The 16,064-nt window shown below is 35.9% G+C and overlaps 1 protein-coding gene across 1 annotated transcript; it reads right to left on the reverse strand.

The window, feature by feature from the left end:
• Positions 1-3,814: 3,814 nt before the first annotated feature.
• Positions 3,815-6,069, reverse strand: LOC113229972. The gene is made up of 2 exons (XM_026463674.1): positions 5,533-6,069; positions 3,815-5,193 (listed from the first exon to the last, which is right to left on the reverse strand). Exons 1-2 carry the CDS (start codon positions 5,591-5,593, stop codon positions 3,815-3,817), a joined length of 1,440 nt encoding a protein of 479 aa, XP_026319459.1. The 5' UTR covers positions 5,594-6,069.
• Between the last annotated feature and the right edge of the window lie 9,995 nt (positions 6,070-16,064).

A 16,064-nucleotide genomic window follows, 5' to 3' on the forward strand; every position in this document is an offset into this window, starting at 1 on the left:
ACGAATTGGTTCAAAACATGTCGAGCAAAAATTCAACTTAAATACGTTTAAAAAATTAGTAAAACATAGAAGACTTGAAAAATGTTCAAACTGTTATCGAATGTCATATTCGTCTTTTCTTCGGTCTTGCAACGCGATTTTTGATTCGATGCAAATGCAACAATCTGCTTTTCGAACATCTTCGGCGCCGTAAACGCGTGTTCAACGCGCGTTCAAAGCGTGTTCTTCACGAACGGGGTCGTCTGCGCGTATAAAATATGCCGTGTGCATAGGCTCTTAGGGCCATCTTTCGAACTGACTAAACTGACCGTCTCTGAGTGTAGTCACTACTGCAACATACAAAGATACCGGGTTCCATTACGTCTCACAAATTATAGTAAAATTCTTGAAATGACGTCTGTTGAATCTACGTACCCACGCAAGCCTTTCGGCCTTAAAACCAACAAATCGACGTTGATCGATGGAATCGATTCCACCTCGATCCGTTGGTTTCGGACGATATCGATCGACCACCCAATCATTCGACTGTCTATCGAATAGGTCGGATTTAGTCATTAATACAGCGGACTCTCCAGTAGCTTTTGAAAAGTACGAGAAGTGTCAAATCGATTTGATGTGTGGAAAATGTCAATCGACGTTGACTTCATCTCATATTGTAACATCGATCGACTTTATACCAATTGGTGTGAAAAGATCCTTTCCCAGGAACGAACCGTTTTGCCTCGAGGTAACCGCGTAGAGAATCATTATATATGATGAATACAATTGTTTTAAGAATGAACGTTTATATCTGCATTGTTTATAACTTTAAAAGAATCTAACGCTATTGTAGATAATAATATAGCAACAGCAATTCGCGCTGTAAGTGTAAGTTGTACAAAATAAATAAATAAATAAATACTCCACCACACTCCACCATAACCGCTGGTAAAACATTGTTTTTTATTATCATGTTTTTCTTTACGCATTAATCGTTTTTCTAAAAGTAAAATCATACGTTTCTGGACAAATAATTCGAGCCACCTTCCATTTTCAGTATTAAACCTCTCAGATAAAAAATATCTAAGATATAAATATCAAAGATAAAACTACTAATACAATTTTTAAGCAATATTTAACATATTTTAAAGCAAATAATAATAAATAAATGTTATTTCCGTGTGTCCTTGTTGAAAATTTAAATTTGTAAAACTGAGGGAAACATGTTCTTTGATAATGTAAGATAGTATGAATTATGTGTCCGGGAGTGTCGTACTTCGGACATAAAACAAAACGATTTATTTATATAATAAAAAATATATATTATTATAATTATCAATAATAATAATTGTACAAAATAAATATAATTCAGTTCAACTATTCCACGGTATGAGACTTACAATAACATTCATCATCGTCGATAATACGACTACAGTCATGGTTGGATACAGATATATCTCGCGTAGTTTGTGCCTTATTACCTTAGTTATACGCTGTGTCGTTCGTAATAATTAAAATTTCATTATATGTACTTTGAAGTTCTAACACACGTACGTACCTATCTAGTTTAATTTTATTTCGTCTTACACTGAGGTGTATTGAGGTAAGCCCCATTCTGTTTCTGTTGTTCCATAAAAATATAAGTCCCACTCAACGCCAACTAGTTCTTCGTCAGGGAGAAACCATTCGTAATAAAAGTATCTAAATCTGTCTTGGGAATATATAAATGTGATAATCGGAGTACACATCTGGAACTTGTAAGCAGTGCTCCGAAACATGTCTTCTTCGCAGAAAATGCCGCGAACTTTGATACAAGTTGGGACTCTATAAATTTGGAGCCAGCCCTAAAATGAAAAAAAAAAAGTTTTTGCCCCCATGATATTAAAGAAAACTATGCATATAGTATACACTCTTACTACAAAATGAGATCATAATCCTTTAATTTATTTGTTACGGAACATAGGAGAGAAAATTTTCCTTAAAATACTTCTAATAAAAATCGAATGAAACTGATGTTTACGTAGATCAACGTAATAAAAACTGAAAATTTTGTGGAGTATTGTGAGTTTTTTTTCGACGGAGGTTTGGTCAACCGTGTTTCGGACCCCATATTTATGTGACCTCATGTTAATAAACAATAAAAAACACGTTGAATTCGTATTTGTTAACATCGAAAATCCGGTTTCCCGTATGGTAGAAATACGTCAAAACGTCTATTTTGGATTCTCACTTCTCTTTAGTTTTATTTCAGCTCGTTAAGATCATTAAATTGAAAAAACAACAAATAAATTGCAAAGTAATAATAATTTGTGTTAATAACCTAGCCTGTCGAACTAAATTTACGCTATACTTTAAGGAAGAACTGTGGGAAGGACGTAATGCTAACGTACCTACATAAATACTTTTTTTTTACTTTTCAAACCTTTCACAAATGCCAATCCTAGTCGTCCAAACCTGTCAAAAATTATATGACATTTATAAATCCTCTAAGATATGAATAATCCTTGAAAGAGGATGGAAAAAAATAAAAGTCTAAGGAATAACCGCTTGTCGCCTTTTTCATCAAAACAAGGAAAGATACTAGATATATGAAGATGCTGTGTGGTGGAACCTTTACCTATCCAAATAATGGATGAAAATCACCGGGTCTACGCAAATTTTTAGATCTTTTTATTCATAATCATGACAAAATTAGTGGAGTTACAAAAAACACAAAAAAAATCTCAATTAATGGATGAAAATTTATAAAAATAAATAAATAATGATTTTGACAGTTATGGACAAAAACATGGGAAAGTCGTTGTAGAGAAGTCATTTCTAAATTACCCTCTATTGAATACTGCCTTTAAATTATGTTTCATTCTTGTTTCGTTATTTATTTAGTACCATCATTGTTTGTTGGTAGGTCAAATAAATCAACGATATCTATATACTAGCGTATGAATCGATTCGCTAGAAAATCGCGTTGAACTGAATCGAAGCAAAAAATCGCTAGATAGTATACTTGAATCGATCTTCATAAATACCTAATCGTAACGTGGATCGTTAATCCTGACGCATGCCGGTGGATTCTGTAGCATGCCGAACGCCTCCCGTCGCCGTATCCTCTAGCATGGTCTACAATACCGCATAGAAATATGCTCGGCTTTGCTCCGAGGTCGGTCTCAGAGCATTGAATTTATACCTTATTTCAATTGAAATAGTGTAAAATATACATTCATTAAAACTTAATGTCCTCTGCCTTGCCGTCTGCCAGTTTACGCCGGCTTACCTTGATTGCAACTTCGGTGGCCCAAAGGTTAGCCTGATAGCTCTGTTTGAGGTGCTTCCGTATTCGATTCCCGGTAGAGCCAATTTGGGGAAATGAACTTTTCTGAATTGATTCTGGTATTTGTGTTCTGCGTAGTGGCCCGGAATGAATGCCGTTCCATTAACTATCACCCAGGTATTTAGTATGAGGAAGACCTCCTTGTGAAAGAGTTCGTCCAGGGAAGTACCTTGCCGCCTTATTTATTTCTGCCATCAATCAGTAATGTGAGCTTTACTGCGTTCCGGTTTTGAAGGGTGAGGGTGTTGGTGACATTACGTGCACAGGGAACTTGTCAACTATTGTCTCAGGGTGATGAGCGCGGTGGCAGTCCCCTCAGATCTTTGGGATTTAAAGCTCTGAGTGCACCGCAACTGGTATGGACCCATTATTCTCATAAGGACAGATTCTCAATAGGACGGATTCTCAAGAAGACGGATTCTCATGAAGACAGATTCTCAAAAGAACAGCAGTACACGTAAGGAGAAAAAGAGAAAAAAATAGAGATAAAATTATTTTAATAACTTGTCAATTGTCGTCGTCAAAACGTCTTAGTATCGCAAGGCGTTGCAAACACTCAAAGACCGATATTTCACTCCGTACACATTCAGATACAATCTGTTCAATTTTTCTGTCAACTAAAATGTCACTTTTTCTCCTTCTTTTTCCCGCACAATAAAAGGACCCTCTGACAATTTTTATGTCCGACAGTTTTGCTTCCTTCTTCAAAAGCATGATGAAATAAAGCATCGATGGCCTTTTAGGAATTCTAGAATTAATTCTTTTATGCCACCCTTCGATTGCGTTTGTCGTTCGAAATTTCTCGCCAAAACAACTGAAAACTTCTCTCGTAATAAGATTGATCCATTGCTTCGAGAAATAATTTTGGAATTGTGTACTTTCTTCAGTATTAGGAGCTAATTCACATAATGTCAGATACGCCTCCGGTATAAGCGACGCTGGCAACAGTGCTAATAAGGAAAAGAGCTGAGTACATTTACGACCCTCGTTGGATGAACTAAAATTAATCGATTTCGACTTTTTCCAAACTGCGTTTGTAAAATGATAGTAGCAACCCTTTACTACAATGTCAGGATATATTGCCTTTATCGCTTGGATAATAGCCAGTTCGTAGTCACATTTGAAAGTGCTGATATTCATAAAAAATTGATATTTTAAAATTTTGAAAAGTCTCTCGTATGTAGTTTGGCTTTTGTTGGGCAACAAAGCGAACAACAATGGCACAAAGCACACAGTTCCTGATTCATGCGTAATGTCAGCATGTACAGAAAACAGCTGATAGAAAGGAATCGGGCAACATCTAAACGTTCCATCAACGTACACAATATCAACTGTTTTCAATGTTGCTTTTGCCAGTCGAGTACCAAAAATTATAATCTTCTCTTCAACACCATCGTCATACAAAAAGAAATCACTTACTAAACTGTCTGGCAACTGCACATCTTGGGGTCGCAAAAATTTACTTTTTTTTACATTTAAAAATTTATAGCGTGCCCGATACAGCGTATCCTTTTTTGAACTGAATGTAGGTAATTCCTCTGGGGAAAGCATTTCGCCCTGACCAAATGTATGATCAGAATCCTGTTTATGAAGTTTGTAATAGTGTTTCTCAAAAATTTCAGGTATAGGCGCCATATTAAGACAAACCTCTTGTTTGGCTAATGACATTGTGAAATCAATTTTGTTACGTTCATAATCTGGTAAACATACATGTTTAGCTTCTTTCACAATTTCTTTATTATCAGCTGTTAATGTTATGGAAGTGCTACAAATGTTTTTATTGACGCATCGCCAATTAGTTGTACCACACATATTTGTTTTAACAAAATTATATTTATGGCCAGCGTGCAGAAGCACCATTCCTTGATTCGATAACCGGCCTTTACCTATAACAATAAGTAAAAAACTTCATTCGGTGCTTCTTTTCTGTGGTTCAGTCGTGATATACCGGTTGACAGGACCACAGCTAAACTTTTGGTTGTCTATAGATTTGACTGTACCCATGGTCACTAAGAATTATCGTCTGTCCGGTTAACTGTACTACCACATGAAAGTTTAGGTATGGTATGGTCCGGTCAACCGATCTATCACAACTGAACTACTCCCCAGTTCTATCCATCAATACATGTTGTACAGCTCCAAACGGAACAGAGACGATAGGAAAACTGTCCTGACACAGTAAATGAATATTCATAAAAATTAACAGCTCATAAACTGAGTCGTACCTTTATTTCCTTCAATTATCACGATGTTAATTTTTCCAGAACTAGGGCCCGCTTTATCCATTTTTGAAAAAAAAATCAATGATTTTACATAGAGATAGGAAAATTAGCTTACATTCAAGATATTTCATGACAATGTCAAATCAATGACATGTTTAATAATTAGTTTTATCAAATCACCAGTAACAAAACAAATTATACAGCAAGGAGATTACACTTTCCACTGCAATTTACTCATATACCTACTCTGCTGTTTCAATCCACTATTCCCCGGGAGTCAACAACAAGCATCGTGTATGGATACCCACGGTCCATACATAGGCCTGTGCCCTGCAGTGGGACGTATACAGGCTGTGTGATGATGATGAAACAAACCGACACACCATAATGCGTTATATGTTATGTATTGTGAAAAAAAGGATCAATTAATAATTTCAAATAAATTTAAAAAATGATCACGTGCATCATAAATGCACAAATTAACCATTTATGATGTATCGGTTTGTTTACACCCTGGGAACAGTGGATTGACATTTTGACCAAATATTGTGATATCATCATCAGTATCACTTCAGCAGAAAGACGTCCACTGCTAGAAATAGGCATCCCTCAATGATAGGCATCCTCAATTATCGCCACGACGACAAAAAAAAGTACTATTTAAAGGCCCATACAAAAAGTAACCAACGCGCAAGGAACATGCAGACATACGTTAAACTTATGTTACCGAGGCGTATTTCAAATACTTTTGCGTGCACCTGTACAATTTCCGGTTTTTTGAGAATCTGTCTTCATGAGAATCCGTCTTCTTGAGAATCCGTCCTATTGAGAATCTGTCCTTATGAGAATAAAGGGTATGGACGGCGCGTCGCACACCATCAGGCGCACGATTTGTGTGTCCCGCCACTTGATATCATAAAAAGACAGTTATAGTACAGCGAATACCTAGTTCGAGACCAGGTGATTGGTGTGGCCGTTGCAACAGTACCTATACAGAGGTAAATTTTGACGACTTACTCTGACAATGGCTTTCATTTTAACGTCGTCAGGCAATAGATGAACTTGTTCAAATAATATTATCGGCTTGTAGGGATCTTTTTTACATTTACCGTAGACAAATTCTGTGTACGCCTCTGTAAACAAAAATATTTTTGATAACTAATGGACAGCACAAAGAAAAATTAAGATCTGCTGGTTCGTTCCGTAGCTCAGTTGGTATAGCGTTAGCCACGATATGGCGAGGTCGAGTCCAGTTGGATCGAAGGAATTTTTTTATTCCATTTTTGTATTGGACATGGACATATTTAGAGGAATGCCAAAAAAAGTTTGAATTATGATAACAATTTTCATATGTCACATACCAGAACGTTTAACAGAAATGAAAAGAATAGAAGCAAAATAGAAGTCATGCTTCTTTCGTTCGTACAATCTTTCGAAATTTTTCATTTTGCTAATATGGTCTTATTACATCACGGGTGCGAAATATCAAAACACTCATCCAATTTTTTAACGTTTATAACATTATAGAATCAGCGTCGCTATTTGAGCGATTATGGCGGCTGGCACTCGTCATAATCAAAGTTACTTCTACGGCTAATACAAATTAATTCTCTTTTACTTCTTAGATTATCGCGATACACATTGAAAATGTAACTTTTTTTTTATATAAATCACATATGACAATTCTGTCCCGCCAGTCATGGGACTTGGACCCTGCTAATTTAATTTTTGATTGGAGTCTGCTAATCTTCTTCAAACCACTGTTCATTGTAATTCCATGGAGACTGCACTGAGTTTAAATTGCAATTATGATAATGTTTGTTGTTCAGCTAAATCATAGTTAATAAAATATAGTAGTATGGAATGGCAGTGACGGCATTCATTCATTCAATCACTTAAGATCGATATTTGCTTACTAAAACAACCATGGAATTACTATGTACAGTCTTCAAATCGAATGTATTTCTGATTATGAGGCACTACTACTACAAGCACTTTAATTGTAAGAAAAAAACGAATCTAATGAAAGGTAAAATAATTAGTAGTGACTTAGGGCCCTGTAAAAGAAAGAATGTTGGTATGATTGAAAAAAATTTACGCGGATTTTTTTTTAATTAGCCTGCAGTGCCTCACAGCTGGGTTTGACTTCGGAAGTCCGAAATGACATTTTCCAGAAATAACGTTTGCTCGAATTTTCATAACCTCGAAAGTAATTTTGAGAGGAAAATATTTTTTTCTTTCATACCTAACATAACCCAACCTAATCGTGTCTTTGCGATAAACATCCAACATATCCTGAAAGAACAACGGTTTCGTCATAATTCGGTTTTCGGGGTAGTGAAAATTCGAACAAACATTATTTCGGAAAAAAATTATTCGGGTCAGTGATAGGTTACCCACTGCTGAACAAATGCCTCTCCTCTTGACTTCCACAATTCCCTGTTTAATGCAATGTTAGGCCAGTTCTTTACACATGCGTCCAAGTCGTCCCGCCATCTCTTTGGTCTGCCTCGTCGTCGTTGGCGTTCTCCGGCACCCACCAAGTGGCTGTGTGAGCCCATCTCTGTGAGTGCATGCGACATACGTGTCCAGCGCAATCCGATTTCAGCCTGGCAGTCCTTTTTCCAACGTCAGTTAACCGTGTTAGAATCCGGAACACTACTTTGCGCTCGAAGCACAGAGTAGTGTTCCAGATTCTGTACATCCTCTTTACACCTAATATGCTGCGTTCCATCGCTCTTTGGCAAACACTGATCTTAGATTTTTTATTTTCGGTCCAGAACCATGTCTGCACACCGTAGGTAAGGAAAGATCTGCGTATTAGATCCGAAAAAATAGTTTCATTCCCAATCAACGTTTTGCTGTAGTTGGATAATAAGTATGCTATTACATATTGAAAGTATGCGCTTACCGGTTCCATTAGCCTTAGTCCTTAAATAATTTAACGAGTCGAAAAATTTCCAGCCTGAGCTCAGTGAAGCTGTAAAAGGGTATATAATCATTATCATGTCATTAAATAACCCAATAACGCAGCCTCAACACTAAAGTTACCAAATTAAAAATTAAAGTTTCGAAAAAAAAAATAATTTTCATTGCACCAGCCATCAGACATGACACAGATATCTTCATGTAGTTTAGATTCCAGTCTCCTACAAATTGTGTCTGTTCTGTTCTTGTGCCATATAATTGTAATCAAAATTCGTGGAGAGAAGGAAAGTTACTATTATTATTAATCTTTTTTGTCAGTTTTGCTAAAATGTAACTCTCCGAATATAAACCCTCGCTTTTAGGTCGCGATATGGTGTGAAATATGTAAAAATAAAACTTATAATTAAATAAACACAAGTAACATTACCTGACCAAATGAGTAAAAGCACAGCACTATAGTTGAAAATTAACATTTTAATACAAATATTTTTTGTGTTAAGAATGAATGATTATAATACAGTACAAATGCTTACAACGAAAATAGTTCTTTTTTTGTTATGTAACTGTACATATGAATGTTCTTTCCACGAGCTGCTACAACAATGTCCGTCCCCAAACTTATAATCTCACTTTGATTACGTTGCTTGCGATTAAGAAGAAACTTGTTTATGAATTCCTATTTTTCGTTTACTACAAGCAAACAGTTAAGACTAGAATTCCGAACATATTTAATAAACAAATTTTGGGTCCAGTCCTTATTGTTTAGATTTTATAGCAGCAGGACACGTTGCTGAACGTGTGTGTGACGACCTCGGTGTCCTAACGGTTTAACACTGTGGGCGCTGAATGCGGAGGTCGCGGATTCGATTCCCGGTAGGACCAATTTAGAAAATGAACTATTCTTAATTGGTTCTGGCCTGAGTGTTCTGGGAAGTACCCCAGAGTGAATTCCGTTGCTCTGGTATACAGTAGATATAGATACAGGTTAGATACGGGTTATTGGGAATTCCCTGGTCTGTAACTAGGCAATTGGTTTAGTTTTCTGGCACATCATTATTATTATTACTATTTATTGCCACGGTCGGCAAAAGAAATTACGTTGGCATTCGCATTTAGTTTCGAGACGTTTAGTCTTGACGGCTAGAGCCTTCGGGCTAGAGACTTGGCAGATAATTAATAGAGACAGTACTACAGTAATCGGCCATACTGTCAATATTTTGATAGATAAAGAATAAAAACAATAGTTTTAATAATAACACTGAGCCCGTAAGACAGAATACCACTGACAGAAGACATATTTCGTGTCACATGATGAGCCTTCCGGTGAAGGGGAACCGTTAAATCTAATCAGACCAGCAGGCTTATACATGAGCCCGAAGACAAGAGTTATCTCTTCTTCGCACTGTCAATTTTCTCTCTAAAATCTCGAGATTTTGACAGTTCGAAGAAGAGATAACTTTTGTCTTCGGGCTCATACTAAGCCTGCAGGATGGTGATTGGTGGTATTGTATTAGTAAGACATATTCAGTTGTAGATATGTGTGATAATTATGATGATGAGTGTGGCACTAAATTATACCTAGTCATAATACCGCCTTGTTATAACTAGCGCATTTACATTTTGCTAACTTTCGAAATATTGGTACCTAAAGCTTTTCTATTTGAAAAAAGTCAATTAGATTTTGTTTATAAAACTGAAAGTAAATAAGATAAAACTGCTTACAAGGGGGTTGTAAATCTAGATTTGTTTATTTCAGATATGTTAATACCTCAATTTCGCTAAGAACGTCGATTACATTAGTTATGATAAGTAGGGCAGGCAGACAGGACTCCGGTGAAACAACGACTTTAGGCGAGTCCGGAGGAGAAGGGGGGAAAACTGTTTTTCTAGATCCAGTGTTTTAGGTATTTACTATTAAATAACAGTCGTATATAAAATATACTATACATCCAAGGATATAGTCTATAAGAATATGCTAAATCGTTATTCGTAATCGTAACTGCCTCTGTGGCCAAACGGTTACTATGCAGAGGTCCTGGGTACTATACAGACTGCCATGCTCCTTGGTTCTGGGTTCGATTCCCAGGCGGGGAGAAATATGTGTATGGCCTACATTTATTTCTCTCGTGAGTTTGGGTGTAATTTGTGGTTGTCTATTTGTGTGTCCATGGCACCAGTGTTGGGCGTTAATCAATTAAATTTCAATTATAAATTCAATCAGATTAAAAAATCAATTCAATTGAAATCAATACGCAATTGATTTAATTGCAATTGATTTTAATTGCAATTGATTTGGGGGGCTGGTTGGGGGGTCGGTTGAGGGGTCGGTTGGGGAGCCGGTTGGGGGGCTGGCAAAGAATATCGGTAAACGTGTAAGGTTTGATGGTGTAAGCGTTTCGGAGAGTATGCAAGATAAGCACTGGAAACGAGCAGCCTTGATTGAGTCGTGTAAGGAACGGGTAAGACGAACGCGATCTAAACAGAAACGCAGTTTTGATAAGAATGCTAGAGTTGCTTTATCATCCAGGAGATACGCTAATGTGAGGAAAATAGATCTGAGTAGGTCTGGTAGGCAGGATCTCTGGTAGGTAGGATCTTGTTCACGTAATAGAATGAAGAGGTTCTTCAGTAGATAGTTTAACGATTTTCTATTTGTAATAGGTGATAAGTTATTTATGTTTTGTTGTTATATGTTTGTTAATCTTTTGTTTATTTTTCATATGGAGAAAACAATGAGGCCATGATGACGCTGTTGTAGGATGGAAGTCTTTCTGGCGAATGCAAATTGATGCTAACACAAAAGGACAGGAGGAGAGATGAATTGCTAACTTGGATGAATATGACTTATTTCATTTTGATTTCAAGAGTATATTATATTAACCTGTGTGTATGTGTATGGTTGTTGGACGTTCCTCCAAATGAACAAGAACTATCTGCATTCAATAGAAAATATATTTCTGATCATTATAAATCTTCAATATGATGTATCACCAAATCATATTTATTTCTGATGTTTATTTTTGTTAGGAAAATTTGTGTGTTCTTTGCTTTGTCCAAATAAAGTAAGATAATCTAATGAAACATGGATAGCTGCAGGGCGAAGGCTAAGGCAGCTGGGAGATCTATATTGATGTAACCTTAGAATAATAACGCATAGAATGATAGTTTCATACAAAACGAACTATCACAAGTGAGGCAAAAATCAAATTCATGTAGGCGTAAGCAACTTGTATTTACGCTCGTCGGCACGCACACAAATATACAAATAATGATGCCATGGAATAACATTTCCCTCAAAAGTGGGGAAATTGTATCTTGCTTAACTCATCGTTAAGTTAGAGATGCCTACAGATTTGCTTGATTTTGTCGATCGTTACTGTCGATCGGTTGCCTACAGATATGCTCGATTTTGTCGATCGTTACTGTTGATCGACAACGTCAAGTGACAGAAATTTTCAAAAATTTATTTTTGTTAATCCTTATGGAAATGGCATTTATATCTGAATACACGAAGGCAGACACGACTTTTCTCATTTCTAAATCCGAGATGGCGGACACGTCTTTTCAAATAAATGCAATATGGGAACCGTTTTCGAGGTATTCGAGGTGCTCATCATGAATATGGCATTTATTTCTAAATCCAAGATGGCGGACACGACTTTTGAAATAAATGCAATATGAGTATCATTTTCGAGGTATTTGGGGGTGCTCATTAAGAACATGGCACTAATTTCTAAATCCAAGATGGCGGGCACGATTTTTCGAATAATGGCAAGTTGGGTGTCGTTTTCAAGGTATTTGGGGCTGCTCATTCCGAATATAGCACATATTTCTAAATTCAAGATGGCGAACAATTTGAAGAAGAAGAATTAGAAGTCTTGTCCGCCATTATGTATTCAGATATACATGCCATTTCCTTATGGTTTACCAAAAATACATTTTCGAAAATTGTTGTCAACCATCTTGGATTTAGAAATTAATGCTACATTCGTAATAACACTCTAAAACTCCTCGAAAACGTCTATAATTCTCAATCGTTACTGTCGATCGACAATGTCGAGCAAATCTGTAGGCACCTTATTAAATACTACCCAATTTTTATTTAACTCATGTATGAACAAAAACCTACAAGCGAGTTTAAGTGCGACTATCGAATTTGAATATATAAATAGCTTGATATTATCTGTGGGTATGTTTACATGAAAAGTACACGATAACAATTAAGAACCTGAACCTGAAAGTTATTTATACACGATTTTGGAGAAGTGACGATGACTTTTTAGTCAGTGTTAGTTTCCTGAAATGATTTTACTTAAGAACTTTTGAGTCTTGGCAAGACAATTTTTTTAAATGAGTGTATGATGAACAAGAATAATGATTTTTCACATGAAACTAATGAAGGCAAATACTAAATATATTTCGTAAAAATTATTTTGAAACAGAATAGCAAAATGGGGAGAAAAAACCCGTTACTTTCCAACATTTTCGTATCTTGTTGCAACGAAATTAATTTTCTGTTTTAGTGAATATTTACATAAAAATACAAGTTGAAACGCGTTACTTCCTTATGGAATGTGATGTTAGTGTCTATTTTATATTTGTCTGATCTATTTTTAAACCCAATTACCGCACATTTCGTCATTTTTAGCAAAAATTTTTGAGCTACTCGCGGTGCAACTTGACCTTGAGCACTGACAGCCCGCTCGCTCGTGTAGGCCTATAGGGCGCCCTACAATTTGCCTCACTTAACGTATGCGGGCTAGGTTTCTATGCGTTATTATTCTAAGGATGTAACCCAGTGAGCATCCGATGGATGTTCAGGCCCGAGATGTCGTCTTAACAGCATAATACGCGTGTAGATTGTTATTTAATTGGAAATGTGGTTTTTATAATGAGATGTATAGATTTTATTAAGATTGTGGTAGAATTCAACCACGGAAGAAAAAAAGAATGGAAATGGCATCAAGCAACATTTGTATCAAAACCGGTGTCGCCACACGCACACATTTGAAAATGTAATCTTACATTAGTACTAAGGTAACATAATTTTAATTGGTTATAAATTATCAAACGAAAATAGACAATAATAAAAAACTATTGGTAAAAAAAATTTAAACGTATTTGGATCTAATAAGGTTTTATTATTACTAGTCACATAAAAGCTAAGAATCTTATGAACATAAACTTCTTGGAACAAAAGCAAAAAGTTGACAATGTGGGCTACAGATAGGGACGTGACATTTAATTGATATCGACATTATGTTTCATAACTAGCGGAATATTGAACTAGGCATTGCTTTATACTTGGTATAATTAGGGTTAATCACGGAGTATATGGAAACGGCATTTAAAGCAATCTTTTCGAGACTAGCGTAGCTGACTTTTACACGCACACATTTGTTACCAAATACACATGGTTTTACTACACGTAAATATTAATTGATATTAGCTACGCGGGCGCATGCGTATACGTAGCTACATGCTACAATCACAGTATTAATGATTTATTATACTATCGTCGTACTTTCATTAACCTACTAAATTTCCAGTCAATCCGATCACTGGAAGGATTGAAATATTAAAACACAGTCATCATAAAAATCTTTATTCTCCCTGAAATATGATTTATTTGTTCAACAATTACCTCTTTCTGAACTGACTGACCATGACCACACCGATAGCGTCGACGAGCTCATCAAGAAAATGAAGATACTTATTTCCGAAGGCGAAGAAACGTATCATTTGCTTCATGAAAACTTGACGAAAAATAACTGACAATGCTTCAGAAATGTTCTCACATTTAGATGTGGTCTATAATTTGCGATTCTTAGTTTCATGTCATATATTACCTGATTAACCAAATGATTTATTTCTTAATGAATTTTTCGGTTGTTATTCATATGTATATAATTTAATGTGATGTCATGAAATGCCTATAGCAAATAGTGCTACATTTAGTAGGTACCCAGCTTTTACTGCCTGTTGCTTCAACCCATTTTCTCCTTTGAAAGGGATCCGCGGGAAACTAAAAAAACGATACAAAAACTGCAAATGTAAATCATGCCTGTGGTAAAACTAAGAATTCAAGCGGACGAAAGTGAGAGCAAGTAGGGAGATAGGAATCATGTAGATAAGGGAAAGAAAATCTCCAATCTCATAAAGTCTTCATTTGACACTCCATGAACTTACGTGCATTGTAAAATTATCGACACTGTACCTCTTCTATCTATATTTCCTTTTTTTCCATTAATATATCGTTTTTACTTAAATTCAAAATTTAAAAAACTATTGCTAGTGTTAGGACCAAACATTTAAGTAATCAAAATTGTTAACTTTTAAATACCTGTAAACAATTTATGTTTACACATTGGTACAGCATGATAAAAAAAAATGTTGAACTAAACCAAACCCGGGTTTCTCAATACCGATAATTTGATTACAACACGCGGAGCCAGTACCAAGTGTAATACAACACTAGTGCAAGCAATTCATTGAGCGTCATTAAAATTATTCTTTTGACGGCGGCGATGGCTAGCAACCAATGTATATTATTATTACCGAGTTGTAAGAAAATAGTTTTGTTTCGAAATTATAGTATTATATTGTTGAAAATATTAGAAAATTCAGAGTTTTAGTACTTACCGATGAAATGAAATCACTCCCGGAGTATTTTGGCTTCTTACACGACATGATATAATTGCACAATTCGTAAAAATGTTTCTATTTTTTTCCACAAAATAATCATATATCACATTTGAACGACGACTGACGGGCTGTTGACACTCATATGCCCGTCTGGTGATAAACTAGGTAACGCGGACCCCGCCCACTAACCAGTCTATTACTAGTATTTATGTGGTCTGTGAACTCAACCTAACTAGGATTTTAGTTACAATAAAAGTTACAATTTTATAGCTAGGGTTTAGCTAGGATACCCAAATAGCTGGGATAGGTAATGAGTAAACATATTTGAATTGTTTGCTTAGGGTGTAACCATAATCTGTCCTTTCGGATAGGTTTTTGGCAGATGAAAGCCATAGCCTGCTCTGTAGTTATGTTCGTTGGTAGGGTAATAACTTCCGAGCAGTGTGTGTCTAGCTTATAATAAAGGCTAATCACATGTGTAAGTTTGCCTATCATAGGTAGGGCACTAGCTAGGGATGTTCCCCCTTCAGTTCTAAGGAGGAGGGATGTAGACTAGGCAGTATTATTTGTATTGGAACTGGCTGAATAAAGGTTTTATATTTAGAATTGTATAAAGAATGGAAGGTTGTTGTCAAAGGGTCAAGATACGAGTTCTGGACAAAGCTTTCAAATTGAATACACGTAGTAAAGTTTTATTTATGAATATAATCCTCGTTTCTCATTGAAATGAGCCTCTCGCTACGCTTACCCACGACTACGTACTTACAGTACTCAAGTTGTTTTACTCAACAAGTTTAGGTATGTACTCAGTTTAGATATGAACGATTTTATATCTTAACTCGGTCTTAGGATCGAGTTAAGTCGCACTTGTATAAAACCAGTCTTTAACTGTCTTAAGTCTGACTTGGAAATATTTTAACATTTTTATCAATGTGTTATTTGCGTTTTCTCTTGGGTTGCTC

This window comes from Hyposmocoma kahamanoa, unplaced genomic scaffold (genome assembly GCF_003589595.1).
Source record: "Hyposmocoma kahamanoa isolate Upper Pololo Valley unplaced genomic scaffold, ASM358959v1 63, whole genome shotgun sequence".
Taxonomy (NCBI): Eukaryota; Metazoa; Arthropoda; class Insecta; order Lepidoptera; family Cosmopterigidae; genus Hyposmocoma; species Hyposmocoma kahamanoa.

What these genes read in the sequence shown, in the direction of transcription:
- LOC113229972 (XM_026463674.1), bottom strand. Translation starts at nt 5,593, where the DNA reads ATGGATAAAGCGGGCCCTAGTTCTGGAAAAATTAACATCGTGATAATT. An exon ending in GATAATTGAAGGAAATAAAG is followed by an intron (nt 5,194 to 5,532) that starts GTACGACTCAGT and finishes TTATTGTTATAG; the next exon opens with GTAAAGGCCGGTTATCGAAT.